Below are 14,508 nucleotides of genomic sequence, written 5' to 3'. Positions count from 1 at the left end.
GTTGCTGGAAACAAGCAGAGAGGGGGAGGGAGTGTGTGGGCTTCAAGTGCTGTCGGGAAAGAGGTCAATTATAGGGGGTAAGTAGTAAGTACACAAAAATGAGCGAATAAATGACATGGGCTGTACCACTTTTGAAATACAAAGGCGGTTCACACTGTAAGCAATTGATATAGTAATGATTACTTTTTAAAAGTTTGACAAATTGTATACTCTCTTTTTGGGAAAAAGTGTTGAACCTGGCCAGTCGAATCATTGAAAAAGAAGTAGGACCCCTCAAACCAAAATTATGTTTACTGAATATTTACCCGGACAACTTTGTGAGCTCCAAAAATAAAAAATCCTTACTCAATATTTGTTTTCTGGAAGCTAAAAGATGTATAGCCTGCTCGTGGAAAAGGGATAAACCTTGTACTACTTCGCAATGGTTAACAGGGATGTCTTTCTACTTGGCTTTAGAAAACATAAGCTACACCACGAAAAACAAGCTTGACAAGTTTTGGAAAATCTGGAAGGGTTTCTGTAATTTCCTTGAGAAAAATGATCTTGAAGTAGATGGCTGGAATGATGAGCTGAACTGAAGATTTATTTCTCTTTTCATTTATCTTGGTTTAGTATACACATTTAGAGCTTTACAGATATGAATATGTATCTCTGTGTGTGTGTGTGTGTGTGTGTGTGTGTGTGTATATATATATATATATATAGATATAGATATATAGATATAGATATATATAGATATAGATATATAGATATATAGATATATAGATATAGATATAGATATAGATATAGGCATTTATTTATTTACTTATTTTTCATTTATTTATCTTTCTACCACCATGTTTATCCCCCAGTTTATTTATTTATTCATTTTATTTTCATCATCATTATTGCTATCATTATTGTTGTTGTTTTCTTGTATGTTCCTTCTTGTTCTATGTTGTTCAGCGTTTGTAAATTAACAAAATGTGCAATAAACATATGTTCAAAAAAAAAAAAGTTTGACAAATTAATAAAACTTACTATCGAACCGGCACGGATGTGATCTCTGTGTTGCTACAAAGCGGGACTGCACATTACTCTCCATCATTTCGTCGTAATAAAAATCAATCACTTCTCCAAACAATTACTTTATTTAATTATTGAAATTTATATACCATCATCCCGCCCCAAAAGCACTTAAAGCCATATCCTACTGAAGCGACCACAGTGGAAAAGAGGAATTTCCGAGGCGCACTGGAAGGCGGCGCCTAGCGTTGTCAAACGGGCGTGAACTGAATCGTCATGTAATGATGTGTCAAATAGCATCTTTCCCCAGGCAGGGTGGAAAATAACTTGTTTTTCATTTCATTGTTTGGCCACTCTTATGGACATGCTGTGTTATTAGCTGAAAGTCCACCACTCATTAATTTATCTCAACAATATGGATGTTTTTTAGGTTGCATTTTCTGTTTAGTTGCCGTTATCGAATCCCCTGATACAGTAAAGAGATGTAGGCCTATGACGCTGCCTTGTATAGTGGAAATAATAATAAATAAAAAAAACTGGTCCGATTACTTTCTCAGATAATATTTTTTCCCCTCTTGTTTCTGAAACATACTTTTGCTACGTGAGTAGCGGAGTGAGAACAGGGACATCTGGTGGTTGAATTTTCTAGTTTTTGAAAAAATTTTTTAGTGAAAACAAGCAAAACATAAGCCTACTTTTTAGTCTTGGGCCAACAAACTCATGTCAGTGTCACACATCCTGTATGTGTGACAAATGATGCTAAAGTAGTTTCAATCATGCTTGATAAAAATGATTGGCAGCTATAAATACATGTTTTTATTTGTGTTTAATGTGATCATAAAAATTGACTATTCTAATGTAAGTTGCAACAAACAAGCACCTTGCCTTGGATTCCACTATCCTTTATCTTTTCTTGAGGTAAAAGCAAAGTGATGGACCTATCATTGGCCGATATAAAAATAGACAAAGGCCCACAGGAGAGAGGGTGAGCACTTTTCCAAAGGCACAGCTTTTATTACAAAAAATACACGCAGAATAGACCTTTGACTCCTAATAACCTTGACAGCAAAGCCAAAAGCGCAAAACTACTAGTGGGAGATGAGAGCAAGCCAGACAATAAACATGTGATTTATTTTTATCTCATTTCGAGGACGCTGCATATTGAGCAAGAGGGAGAGATGAAGGAGAGGGAGAAAAGAGCAATAAAGAAGGAGATTTATATGGAGGTGGCTCTCTCCTGTCACATGTGATCCCATGGGAGCTGGCAGGAGCCCTCAGGTCATATTTCCTCACTGTGAAGAGGCAGCGAATCCGCCCCTCCACCTCCACTGAGACAATGGCCCCTGCCCTCCTTTTCTGCTTGACCCCTATGTATTACCACACTCACACTCTGCTCACATTCAGTGTTGTTTGGTGAAAAGGCTTCAGCAGACATTACTTAATGTGATTCAGAAAGGCAGCAGGAATGATTTGTGGACTTGGAGAGGCAATAATCTTTCATAATGACTGCACCTGAAGGCAAAAACAAGATCACAGTGTGGACGCACACTCAGAAACACACCCACCCTCATATGATAGAGGTGACAGCTGTGTTACTGCCTATAAATGGGAACAAGGGAGGCAGGAGAGGACATGACAAGACATATGTCCCAATTTCCAGGAATGGATGAACCTTGACAGAAATATTGCCTCTCTCGTATAGTCCATTACTGTAAATAGATGTTCGAGATACAAAGTGTTGAAATGCAGCGAATGCCAAAGCAGAAGCCCATTTTTAAAAAGCAAAGTGCAGGATCACAGAGCTACCATTTATAGCATTGCACACAGGTTGACAATACTACATGATTCACTTTTTAAAACAATGATGTCTTAACTGAAACCAGACCAGAATATCTAGGGCTTAATATGCTATTAGGATCAGGACACTCACATCCAGTGATCTCCATTTGTAATACTTTGATAAGGCCTTCAAACTTACTAACTCAGCCGGAGGCAACCTGCTTTTCAAATTAGATCAGGGACCATCGCTGAATGTCAATGAATGCTGCCTGATAACGGTTCAGTACATTAATTTCTCTGTGGGGTGATTTTTTCCCCCCTTTGGAAGCTGGGATCAAGTCAATACAGGCCTTATAGAAAATTCAAACCAGAGATTTAATTAATTTCTTTCCAAGTATAATGTCAAACAGAGAAAATAGGTTGTTTGAGATGGTTTCCTAATTCACATTGTGATCTGTCCTTCTGCTTCCCTCATAGCCTGGTCTAATTTTAGTGCAATCATCATATCTAACAGAAATCACGAACAAAGAACTGAAGAGATCTGTTGCGTTCTGTCTATACAGATAAACTTAAGCTCACTGTTGTGTCTTTCTTTTGCCTTTCGGCTTGTGAACCACCGAAGGACCACAAGGCAATCTATTTTAGCAAATCCTAAACAAATTTCTCCATCAGCCAATTTGCTTCAAAGTGGAAAAAGTGTTGGGCGTCCCGGTGGCTCACACCGGTAGAGCGCTAACCATGTATGCCGTGTGCTGCGGCGGAGCCGGGTTCGAATCCGGCCTGAGCTCCCTTTGCCGCATGTCTTCCCCTCTATCACCCCCTTTCTATCTCTCACTATCAATAAAGCAACAAAATGCCAAAAAAATAATCTTTAAAAAAAAAAAAGTAGAAAAAGTGCAAATGAAAAAATGCATGAATAACACCAACAGTGGTGCTTTAACCTGACTCCAAACTGATGTACTTCACACTTGATGGGTGTTTGCTGGGGACCCATTGGAGTACAGTGTCAAATGTGGCGCAATATGGCCAGACAGTAGCGCTATAGCAACAAACTTTATGTTTTGGTGTGAAACCTTTGAACCCTCCTTTTCCTGGATTCTGTGGGTCCAAACACATCTATCCATACAAGTCACGTCCATTTGTGTGTAGTACATTTTCCGTCATTTTCAATTGTGTCCCAATAGCTTTTTTTTCTTCTCCTCCTACAATTTCAGAGCAATTGTCACCAGATTTGGTAGAGAGCATCTCTGGACCAAAAGTTTATTTTTTGGATCTTTGCTATAGCTGTCCCTCTAAGTTTGCTGAAATGCTGTGTGTGTAAGGCTTATATTACAATAAATGTGACCATGACTAAATTGGTGCCATTTGGCCAATAGGTAGCGTCATACTGTAACTATAAAGAAAGGAATCTATACCCATACTGCCATACTATTTAGTATGCCAGAAAAAGTACCAGGATGTCCTTATACATACTTTTTATTATGCAAATCAGCATGATTTTACAGCTATTCTAACTCACAATCCTCTGCACAGAGTATATATGGGCTAGAGGTCAAAGTTGAAGGTGTCATGTTATAATAGAGTAGTATGCACCAGTTTTATGCAAACTGCATGCAACATAAAGGTGGGGGGGGAAATCGATACAGCATAGTATCGCAATATTTTGTGTGGCAATATTATATTCAATCATGGCCGACAAGTATCGATATTTAGCATTCCAGCATTCAATATTGTCGCTTTTTTTTTTCAGAGGCCGTAGCAGACTCACTTTTAGGAATATTCATCTAAACTAGAAGATCTAGGGAATCTGTAGGCACCATGTGTGTCAGGATATCGTGTTGAGACGTTGTCGAATTACCGCTTCAAAGTTAGGCTATTTTCATGTTTCAATCAAAAAACTTCAGAGTAGTGAAGCTTAAATTTTAGAAAAGTTTGAGAAAATTGTTGTTGTCCATACATGTTTGATATCAGTTCAGTTCTGTCTGACTGAATACTTTGTTGGTCAGTCTGTGGGTTTGACTCTCATTGTGGAGGAATAAAAAGACTGAAGTGAGATGAATAGACTGAGAATTTTCTCTAACAATTCTTGATTGAATTGAATTTTGTGGACATAAAATGCAGTTAAACAGTTAAATTACAAAATATTGTATCACAATACTCACCATATCGCAAAATGCTTAAAATCGCAATAATATCAAATCGTGACTCAACTAACAGGACAAAATCATATCGTGGGGCCTCTGCTGATTCACACATCTAATGCAACAGCACATAGTTTGTTACAGAAGCTGAAATACAAACTAAAAGTAAAAATAAAAGGGAATGCGATTTGGAATGCAGCTATGTCTGTGTGTATTTATGACTTCCTTCGTATATTTCAAAAGTCATTATTTCAATCAACTTCCCACTTGGCGGGTGTACTGAGGACCTAAGGGAGTGCAGCGTTGCGTTTTAGGTTGATCAGATGCGGTTTTTGAGAACAATGTTAGCAACGCTCCACTGGCCAAGCAAGGAACCTTTAAACGCTTTATAGTTTCTTTGGTCCTAAGCGATTGGTCTTCTCCAACACGACACAGATTCTGAATGGCCACATGCTCTAAACAGTCAGGCCCCCTGACAATGCCGCAAGCAGTAATACCAGAAGCCAAGCAATTTCCTGTTCCAAATGGGCACACACTCTAGATTGCCATACCCCGAACGGACACTGCAGTAGTTTACTTGATTAAATACTTCAAAGCTTTTTGTCAGACGCCCTCATGCTGTTATCATGGTATGACAGTTGCCTACCTTCTTGTACTCTGTATGCCTCTTAACAAGTAATATGCAATTAACTGAGATAAAAGCCACACTGCAAGACGTAAAACAGAAATGCCAAATGTGAAATGGAACAACAAAGGAACGAACGGCACCATGCAGCATAAATATTAAATGAAATGTTCTGTTGTGTAAGATATGCAACACATTTAGTAGCTATTCCTCTCTGTCGTTTGAATAAATAAAGTTAGAATGGATAATATGGAAGGCCAGAATCCATACAACACACATTTATAGTGTAATCCAATGCATAACATGTTTATCTATTATCTCATACCATGTAAATCTAATGTGACATGGACTTTGCATTTGAACGATGCCATAATTTCTGCATTGATGACAGAATTTCAGTTTAATTTTAATAATGGCAGATTCATGCTAGAGCTAGCATTTGAAATGTTGCCATTCATCAAAGCTTGTAGGCAAGGGTCATTGCAACCTAACAGATGTTTTCTTGTTCTGGACTTTTGCAGAATAGAGGAAAACAATTACAAATCCTCACATTACTACAAGCCATGAAATGCTGCAAAGCTCTGTTATCAAATTGGTTTGTTTATCCTTATTGGGAGGATGCTACAGTCAATTAGTTGGTTATGCTCCAACTCAGAGGAAACACACCCTCTTCTCCTGTCACACTAAATCAGACATGGTGTTAGAACACTGGAGGCTCTTGTTATATTATTCCACAGGGATTGCAAACACAAATAAATCTTACTAGCTGACAGAAAGGTGAGTGGTCTGTAGGGCTGCAGATGAAAATAGTCTTGTGTACGAACCAGTGGCAACACAATCTATAGGAGCCCCTTTCCGCCAATGTGATGAAAAAGAAAAAAAGATATGAAAGTTATGAGAAACTTATAATGAAAAAGACTTAGCATCTCAAAAATAATGACTCACTAATCTCAGTCAAGTCGTTATTTTGAGAAAAAAAAATATTATTTTGGCATAGTTGGCAATCTCACATTATCATGAGAAACTTTCTCATTATTTTGAGATGCTAAGTCCTTATTTCAAGACAAATTAGTCATTTTAAGAAAGGTTCTCATTATTTTTGAAAAACGTTCTCATTATTCTGAGATACTAAATCCTAGTTGGCAATTTCTTATTATTCTGAGAAACTTTCTCATTATTCTGAGATAATGGTGATTATTTTGAGGAGGTTTCTCATTATTTTGGAATAGTATGTCATTATTTTATCAGTAAGTCATTCAAAGTTTTTATGTTGTTTTTGTCTTTTATTGTCACTGGAATGGGATCCATACTTGTGATGATACATGAAGAGCAGAATGATCTTCTTTCAGACCTCCACATTTTCAATCTAAGAAACTGAGATGCCTACACTTAGCCATACCTTACAATCCACATGGAAGTAAGGTAGAAAGAAAATAAAAGTCTTCAGGTTCTTTAAAGAAGTGTTTATTTCATATAAAGATTTACAATATTTAATTTATAATCAAATGTGAATTATCATTATTATTATTATCTGTACCATTGCTTACATCATCAGTACACCTCTCTGAACATCAATCTGAGCTGGCCCACTACATCACACCAAGCACTCTAATGCCACAGTCTTGCTACAGTAACATTGGCAACATACAGCAGTCTCACAGAAATCTTTAGATTTAATTTGGGTTAAGTGAAACAGTAAGAAATGTGGAAAACATATTTAGATAATCTCTAGCTTCTTGTTCTTGTTTTGTGAAAAGAGTTGTAAGAAAAGGAGGTTCAACTGGTTCTGAGTATTATGGTAGTTTGCTTTGAGGGTGACCTGGTTTATGTTTTGAAGCCATGGTTTAGTATGTGACAATTAGAAAGAGCACCTGAGAGGACCAGATCTTTGCCCACGAAAATTAAATCCCACTTTGGATCCTAACTGAACCAACAACAAACTGAAACACAACAGAGTTTATGCTATTAATCAATGTGACAATATGCGTTTCATTCATTTACAGACAAAGACTTTCAACATTTGACACAACCTTGAAGTTAACTTTGGTTAGTACAGTAAGAACGGGAGTTGATAATGCACTTTTTTGAACAAACACTGGTTAGAAAACAGTGCCAGGTGCTGATAGTCAAAAGTATGAAATACAGCCTCGAGTTTACTAGTTATTCATCATGCAAGTGTGCCTGAAACACCGTTAGATGCGTAGCTGTGATACTTCATGCATAGATCCTTCTGCCAATGATGTGCGTCACGGGAAGACATCCGATAGCTAGCAGATTGTCATAGCTGCCAGCAGCTCTGCATGAAACATTATTCATCATTACCTACAAGAGAAAGAGGAGAAAGAGAATCACGTTGGGACACATTAATTAGACAAGCAGAGGTCATTTGTTAGATCATGTCTCTTGAAGGGATAGTTCTGATTTTTTTGAAGTGGGGTTGAATTAGGTGCTTATCCATAGTCCGTGAATTATCTAGAGATAATCTAGTAGATGGGGTCTTGGGGTCCCATGTTTAAAGAACAGGTCTTTCCAAAAGTGAACTGAAGCCATTATATCAAACTATGCTCTCTTCAAATTCACCAAACTCCCTGAAAAAACACAAATTTTACCTCACAGAACCAGTAGTGGAAGAAGTATTTAAATCCTTTACTTAAGTAAAAGTACTAACACCACACTGTGAAATGAATCCACTACAAGTAAAAGTCCTGAATTCAAAACTTCAAAAAGTATCAGCATCAAAATGTACTTAAAGTATCAAAGTAAAAGTACTGGTTATGCAGACTGGACCCACTCAGATTTTTATATACAGTCATGGAAAAAATTATTCAACCACCCTTGATTTCTCTAATTTTTTGGTGCTTTTAATGCCTGGTACAACTAAAGGTATATTTGTTAGCAATTTCCGATGGTTTTCTTGATAATGATTTTGGTTATTATCAAGAAAACCATGGAAAATGGCTAGATATCAGCTCTTCAATTAAACTCATATGAGCTATTTTTGTTGTTATCATTATATTTGTCCAAACAAATGTACCTTTAGTTGTACCAGGCATTAAAATGAACAAGAAATTGAAGAAAAGGGTGGTCTAATCATTTTTCCATGACTGTATATTCCAAATATATTATTGGATTAATGTTATGATGCATTTATGTAAGCAGCACTTAATTTGATCATGATATGGCTCATTTTGAACTACTTAATATACTGTTATGAGGTTTAATTAAAAAACAAACAAGTGAAATCACTTTAAATGTATTTTTATGTTAAATCTCGGCCTGAAAAGTACTAAAGTTGGCAGCTAAATATAGTGGAGTAAAAAGTCCAATATTTGCCTCTAAATGTAGTGAAGTATAAAGTTACATAAAATGGAAATACTCAAGTAAAGTACAAGTACCTCAAAATTGTACTTAAGTACAGTACTTGAGTAAATGCACTTAGTTACTTTCCACCACTGCACAGAACACAGTTGCTGGTCTACCACTGCCTCAATTGTTTAGTTTGTTTCGGTTTTGTGTGACTTTAGTGACTCCAAACTTACCCTTTGAAACACCAAAGTAACACAATTACACAACAAAAACTGACGGCAGAAGAGCAGCAACTCCTGTGTTCTGCGAGTAAAAATGACTATTTTTGTCAAAGGACTCTGGTGGCTTTGAAGGTCTCATAGATAACTGCTTCAGTTCCCTGTCAGAAAGGGCTGTCTAACAGAGGTGAAAATATTCTAAATATAGTGCACACCTAAAGGTGCAGCATGTGATTCATCAGTTGATTGTGAAGTCTCATTCCCAGCTTTTCTAACGCCAACACTTTAGGCTTTTGTGTACTGTGGCGGTATGATCCATACTGCATACCTCATATAACCCCACTTCAATAAATCTCAACGATCCCTTTCATAAGCACTGACAGAAGAGAAGGAGATGAATTGCACAAATTTGCGCACAATTCTGCACAGAGATTGTACTCTCATGACTTTGGTGATAACATTTAATGGGAACAGGCATCAGAAGTGACCTAAAACCGACATCACAATCTTCTGAATCTTGGTGCCTGGATGTGATGGATGATTTGTTTGTGACTACAGCCAATAGATTATACTGCATTATCACAGAACTGTATGGATGGGAGCCATGAGATACATTTTCCACAGATCTTTCTCAGATTTTCTCAAGGGAGATATTTGACATTCACCATGTATATTCCATTTCTTCTACTGAAAAACAGTAAAAATAGAAAACAAAAGCAGTGTCAAATAGAGATGTTCAGCAAGAGAATTTATCTGAATACTGCTCCCATCCTGAGGGAAACCTGTCAGACTCAAAAGAAATAGACCCCCCCACCTCATCTCTTTCTGTATCTGCCCCAGTCTGACAACTGACGTGGCACAGAGCACGAAAAAGCAGACTGACAATGTTAAAGATGTGTTTCACATCTACTTAGCCCCTTCATGACTCAGTAGCAATGTGCGGGAAGAGGAGAGAGATCAGATTAAACACAGAATGTACTGTGACACAGCTCTGTGCTGTAGAAAAACCTCTGAGGACATTTCAACACTGCTGCTGACCACTACAATTCAAAGAGACACATGTATGTCTGTTGTTTACACAAGTGACCTAAAAACTCAGAAGGAAAGCATGGAAGCCCGTTTCCACCAATGATGGTAAAAAATAAAAAAAAAAGATCCTGTAAGTCATTATAATGAGAAACGTTCCCAAAGTAATGACTCACTATCAGAAAATGGGAAACTTCATCAAAATAATGAGTATCTTTTGAGAAACCTTCTCATTATTTTGAGAAATAAAGAAAAAGAAAAAGTCATTATTTTTAAATACTCATCATTTTTTTTCAAAGTCATATTTTTTTAATTATAAAATTGTATTGTTTTATATACCAAGTAATTATTTTGAGGAAGTTTCTCATTATTTTGTAATGTTAAGTCATTATTTCAAGAGATTCTCATTATAATGACTTTTTTCCATCACATTTCAAGTTTTCATCTTATTTCTTTCTTTTTCTGGCATTTATGAGCTTCCCTACAAAAGATTATCTATAAAGCAAGAAGGTGTGTGTGCGTGTGTGTGTGTCTAGGGCATATCTCGCTGACCGTTAGTCAGACTGACCTAAGATTTCGTATGTGGCTTGTGCATGGCACGAAGGTGTGTATCCTCGATTTTGAAGATTTTTGAATTCATTTTTTAAAATATCATTATTTACGTAGGACGTGTATTGCACTGTTTCCGATCGGACGGCTTTTAGGGGAGCTCCGCCCCATTGTGTGATAGGCCTACACCTGGTCAGTAACACAATTCGCTCTGGATTTCCACGCCTGACTCATCTCATCTGTAAGTCTATTTAGCCTACCTATCTTTTGGAGTTTTAAAGTGCGCTACAAGATTTGATTTTCCAATAATATTCGAACACACAACCTCATTTGGCCATAATTGAAAAATCTACTTAATCTCCCTCTATATGACTACATACTTCCTATGGGCATTGCAGTAGTAGTGTAAATGGAGAGTAATAGAATAAAAGAAAGGAGGAAAATAGGACAAAAAAAATCCAACTGGTTGTTATGGTGTCACACAAATGAAAAAGAAACGAGGCATGCTTTTGAGAGACACTCAGTGGAAATAATGAAAAGATAAAAATATCTATGGTTAACTCAGAATTAACCACCGTCACTAACCTTCTTGGTATGCGCCATCTGCCATCACTAGATGAAGGATGTTTGGATACAGATGCTGGTGCTCAGTTCCCAAAATGCTTAAGACCAAACTGGGGCCAAGGACAATATTGTCATCTTCGTCTTCAGTTATAGCCTAAAACGAAGAAAAAGAAAACCAATGTTCAATTAAATGTATATTCCAACAGTGTCAACAGTTACAGTCATGGAAAAAAATATTAGACCATTGTTTTCGTCAATTTCTAGTTCATTTTAATGCCTGGTACAACTAAAGGTACACTTGATTTGACAAATATAATGATAACAACAAAAATAGCTCAAACAACTTTAATTTAAGAGCTGATATCTAGCCATTTTCCATGGTTTTCTTGTGTAGATATCAGCTCAAATTAAACTCTTATGAGGTATTTTTGTTGGTATTATATTTGTCCAAACAAATGTACCTTTAGTTGCACCAGGAATTAAAATGAACAAATACAAATGAAGAAAACAAGGGTGGTCTAATAATTTTTCCATGACTGTACATAGATAAAAAAAAACCCAACATACTTTGATCTTATTGCAGGCCTCAAATAACTTCTCAAAGCCCATCTGCTGCTCCAGATTGAAGCGAAGTTCTTCAATCCGGCTGAAGATGCTGTCATGATGTGCAGCCTCTCCGTCCTGCTCCTCTCCACTGCCATCTATGGTACGGCAAGATTTATTAGTTCTAATAAAACTGTTAGACTTTGGGTCCTGATAACTCTAGCCATGTAATAAATAGGTTATTTTTGCAAATGAAGCACTTTTTACTTATTAAAAGGCATGAATCACAGATATTAAATATTAATTTAAAATTATTTTTTTACAAGCTGAAGTAGTTTGCAAGCACAATACTGTGGAGCAAGACTGAAAATCAGTCAGCAAAACTGGAGAAATGTGTTCTTACAACTGAAATTGTATAACAAGCTTTTTCTTTTTTACAAATTCCTGACATTCCTCGTACCTGAATGCCACTCCTCATTGAGCTGGCTGTTATTATTACTGTGGTTGCCCTCTCCCACACCATTAGTCAGCAGCTCCCCTGCTTCCTCATCACCAGGACTCCCATTAGAGCATTCCTCTTCCTCCTCGTCCTCCTCATCCTCCTCGCCTTCTTCCTCCTCATCCTCCTCCTCCTCTTCATCATCATCATCGTCGTCATCCTCATCTACAGCCATCTGATTGTTGTCCTGATCAACCTCTGGAGGGTTCCTATTAAAGTCTCCTGCACCAACCTCCGGAGGGCTCTTCATTAAGTCGGCCTCTTCCTGCAGCAGTCTTTCCATAGAGGCCCGGATGTCCCTCAGGTCTTCATCCTCATATGCACTAGGGAACAACAAACATTAAAAATAAACAAATGCACCACTTCCTAATGTTTTCTCTCAAAATGTGGGCTTGAGGATTAGTCCAGATCAAATGTAATTCATTAAAATCGAGTCTGTAGGACAGAAAAATCACTGTTATTGAGCTCCTGCATCTGAAACAGCAGATGACTGAATTTCTCCAGTGTGTGCATGGAGTGTTTAAAAGCAGCATTTACATTGTATCTCAGCCTTCATTACTATAGCTGATTGTCTGTTGATGGGAAAATTAAATGTCTATTCAACTTTGGAGAAAGAGGCCAGTAAACAATGCAAGCTTTGAACTGATCTGTTCTCTGGTTGATCTGTTTAGCCAATTTATTTTATACACAAAGATATTTTAAATTAAAGTTTTTCCTCCTTGATTTCTATACGTATCTGCATTGTGTTCAAATGTATATAATAGTGTGCTGTTTATGTACTTGAATGCCTTTTTTTGCATATTAAGCCCGCTCGGTGCTCATCACAGAAACATTAATGTCAGAAGAAAATCCTTTGCTTTAGAAACTGGTCAACAGATGCTGTTTAAAGTTTCTGTTGCGACCTGAGACAAACAATTTTTTTTTTGATGATTGACAGAATCGGGGCAAGGCTCACGATTCAATTTCCAGCCATCTTTAGACTGCAGCAGCTAATGATTTACCAGAATCATACAATGTGGCCCAAGCATGTCTTTGCTTTTGAGATTTAATCTGTGCCTGTCTTACTCTTCGGTCTCTGACTGATCGTCATCTTTAGCTGCCTCCTCCAGGTCCTCAATTTCCAGGTTGTTGTCGCGGGCAACATTAGCATCATTTGTCACTGCAGAGTCCTGCTGAGAGCTGAAGAGACGGCTGAGGTCTGGTAGTGAGCATGTCCGCAGCATCTGATAGTACAATACAAACAGAACAACATGTTCAGTACAATACACCATTACATCATTTATAGTAAGCACCAACCACAACCTAAAAAAAGCACACTGACAAAACCTACCACATTCATATTCTATGCCACACTAAGTCGAAAAAATGTTGGGTTGGCACTGCAGATCCCAGTGTCCCTGATGAAGGTTATGAAAGATATAGGTTGATGGATGCTCTCTCTGTCCTATCAGACCCACTGCAGGTTCAGACTATGTGATTAATGGCTCTGGCTCTGTTCCAGACTCCCTCATTAATAAGGAAGACCGAATTCCTACCTAAAAATACCATACAAGTCTCTACATCACACCGAGTACAATACTTTCCTGAAACGCCTGTAACAGTAGCTCACCGAATCACCTGATCACATCAAAAATAGATCTTTTACTATCATTTGATACTTTAACATGAGACCTTACCTAATTTCCAGGGAAAAAAGAAAAGAAAAACAAAAGTGTGTTTTTTAAACAGATAGTTCAGATTGTTTGTTGTATGAGGTTCATTCATCGCTTCCCTGCACACTGGCATTAAAGCTAAACTAAGTACTGCTGTGGACAGGGGCACCAGCATCAGTATATCAATATCACTGTGGCTGTACGCTATATTTAGAATATTTTCACCACTTTACCTTGATATCAGACAGCCCTTTTCAGCAGGAAAGTGAGGCTATTATATCTATCTATGCTTTCTTCAAAACCTCTCTTTTAACAAAAACAATCAATTGGTTAGTTTGTGTGTGTTATTGTGTGACTCTGGTGTTTTAAAAGTTAAGTGTGGATTCAACAGAGTCACAAAATAACACAAACAAACTAATTGATTGATGCAATGGCACACCAGCAACTCCCATGTTCTGCAAGGTATAATGAATTTTTTTTTCTTTGAACAAGGCATAGATAACAGCTTCAGTTCTCCGTCGGAAAGCTGTCTGAAAGAAAGGTGAACATATTTGAAATATAATCTATGATTAACTGTTATTGACTTTTTTAGGTGGATAAA

At 37.3% G+C, this 14,508-nt stretch overlaps 1 protein-coding gene across 1 annotated transcript in view; it reads right to left on the bottom strand.

The window, feature by feature from the left end:
- Positions 1–7,675: 7,675 nt before the first annotated feature.
- The window catches only part of nek1 (NIMA-related kinase 1), a 26,105-nt gene continuing 19,272 nt past the window's right edge, over positions 7,676–14,508 (bottom strand). Inside the window, exons 32-36 of the mRNA XM_059341510.1 lie at positions 13,321–13,478; positions 12,217–12,578; positions 11,781–11,914; positions 11,235–11,367; positions 7,676–7,872 (exon numbers count right to left, since the gene is read on the bottom strand). Of these exons, the coding sequence (XP_059197493.1) occupies positions 7,859–7,872; positions 11,235–11,367; positions 11,781–11,914; positions 12,217–12,578; positions 13,321–13,478 (801 nt within the window). The 3' untranslated portion in view covers positions 7,676–7,858. The remainder of the gene's footprint in view (positions 7,873–11,234; positions 11,368–11,780; positions 11,915–12,216; positions 12,579–13,320; positions 13,479–14,508) is intronic.

Source organism: Centropristis striata, chromosome 9 (assembly GCF_030273125.1).
Source record: "Centropristis striata isolate RG_2023a ecotype Rhode Island chromosome 9, C.striata_1.0, whole genome shotgun sequence".
NCBI lineage: Eukaryota > Metazoa > Chordata > Actinopteri > Perciformes > Serranidae > Centropristis > Centropristis striata.
This window is presented reverse-complemented; position numbering and strand designations above follow the sequence as displayed.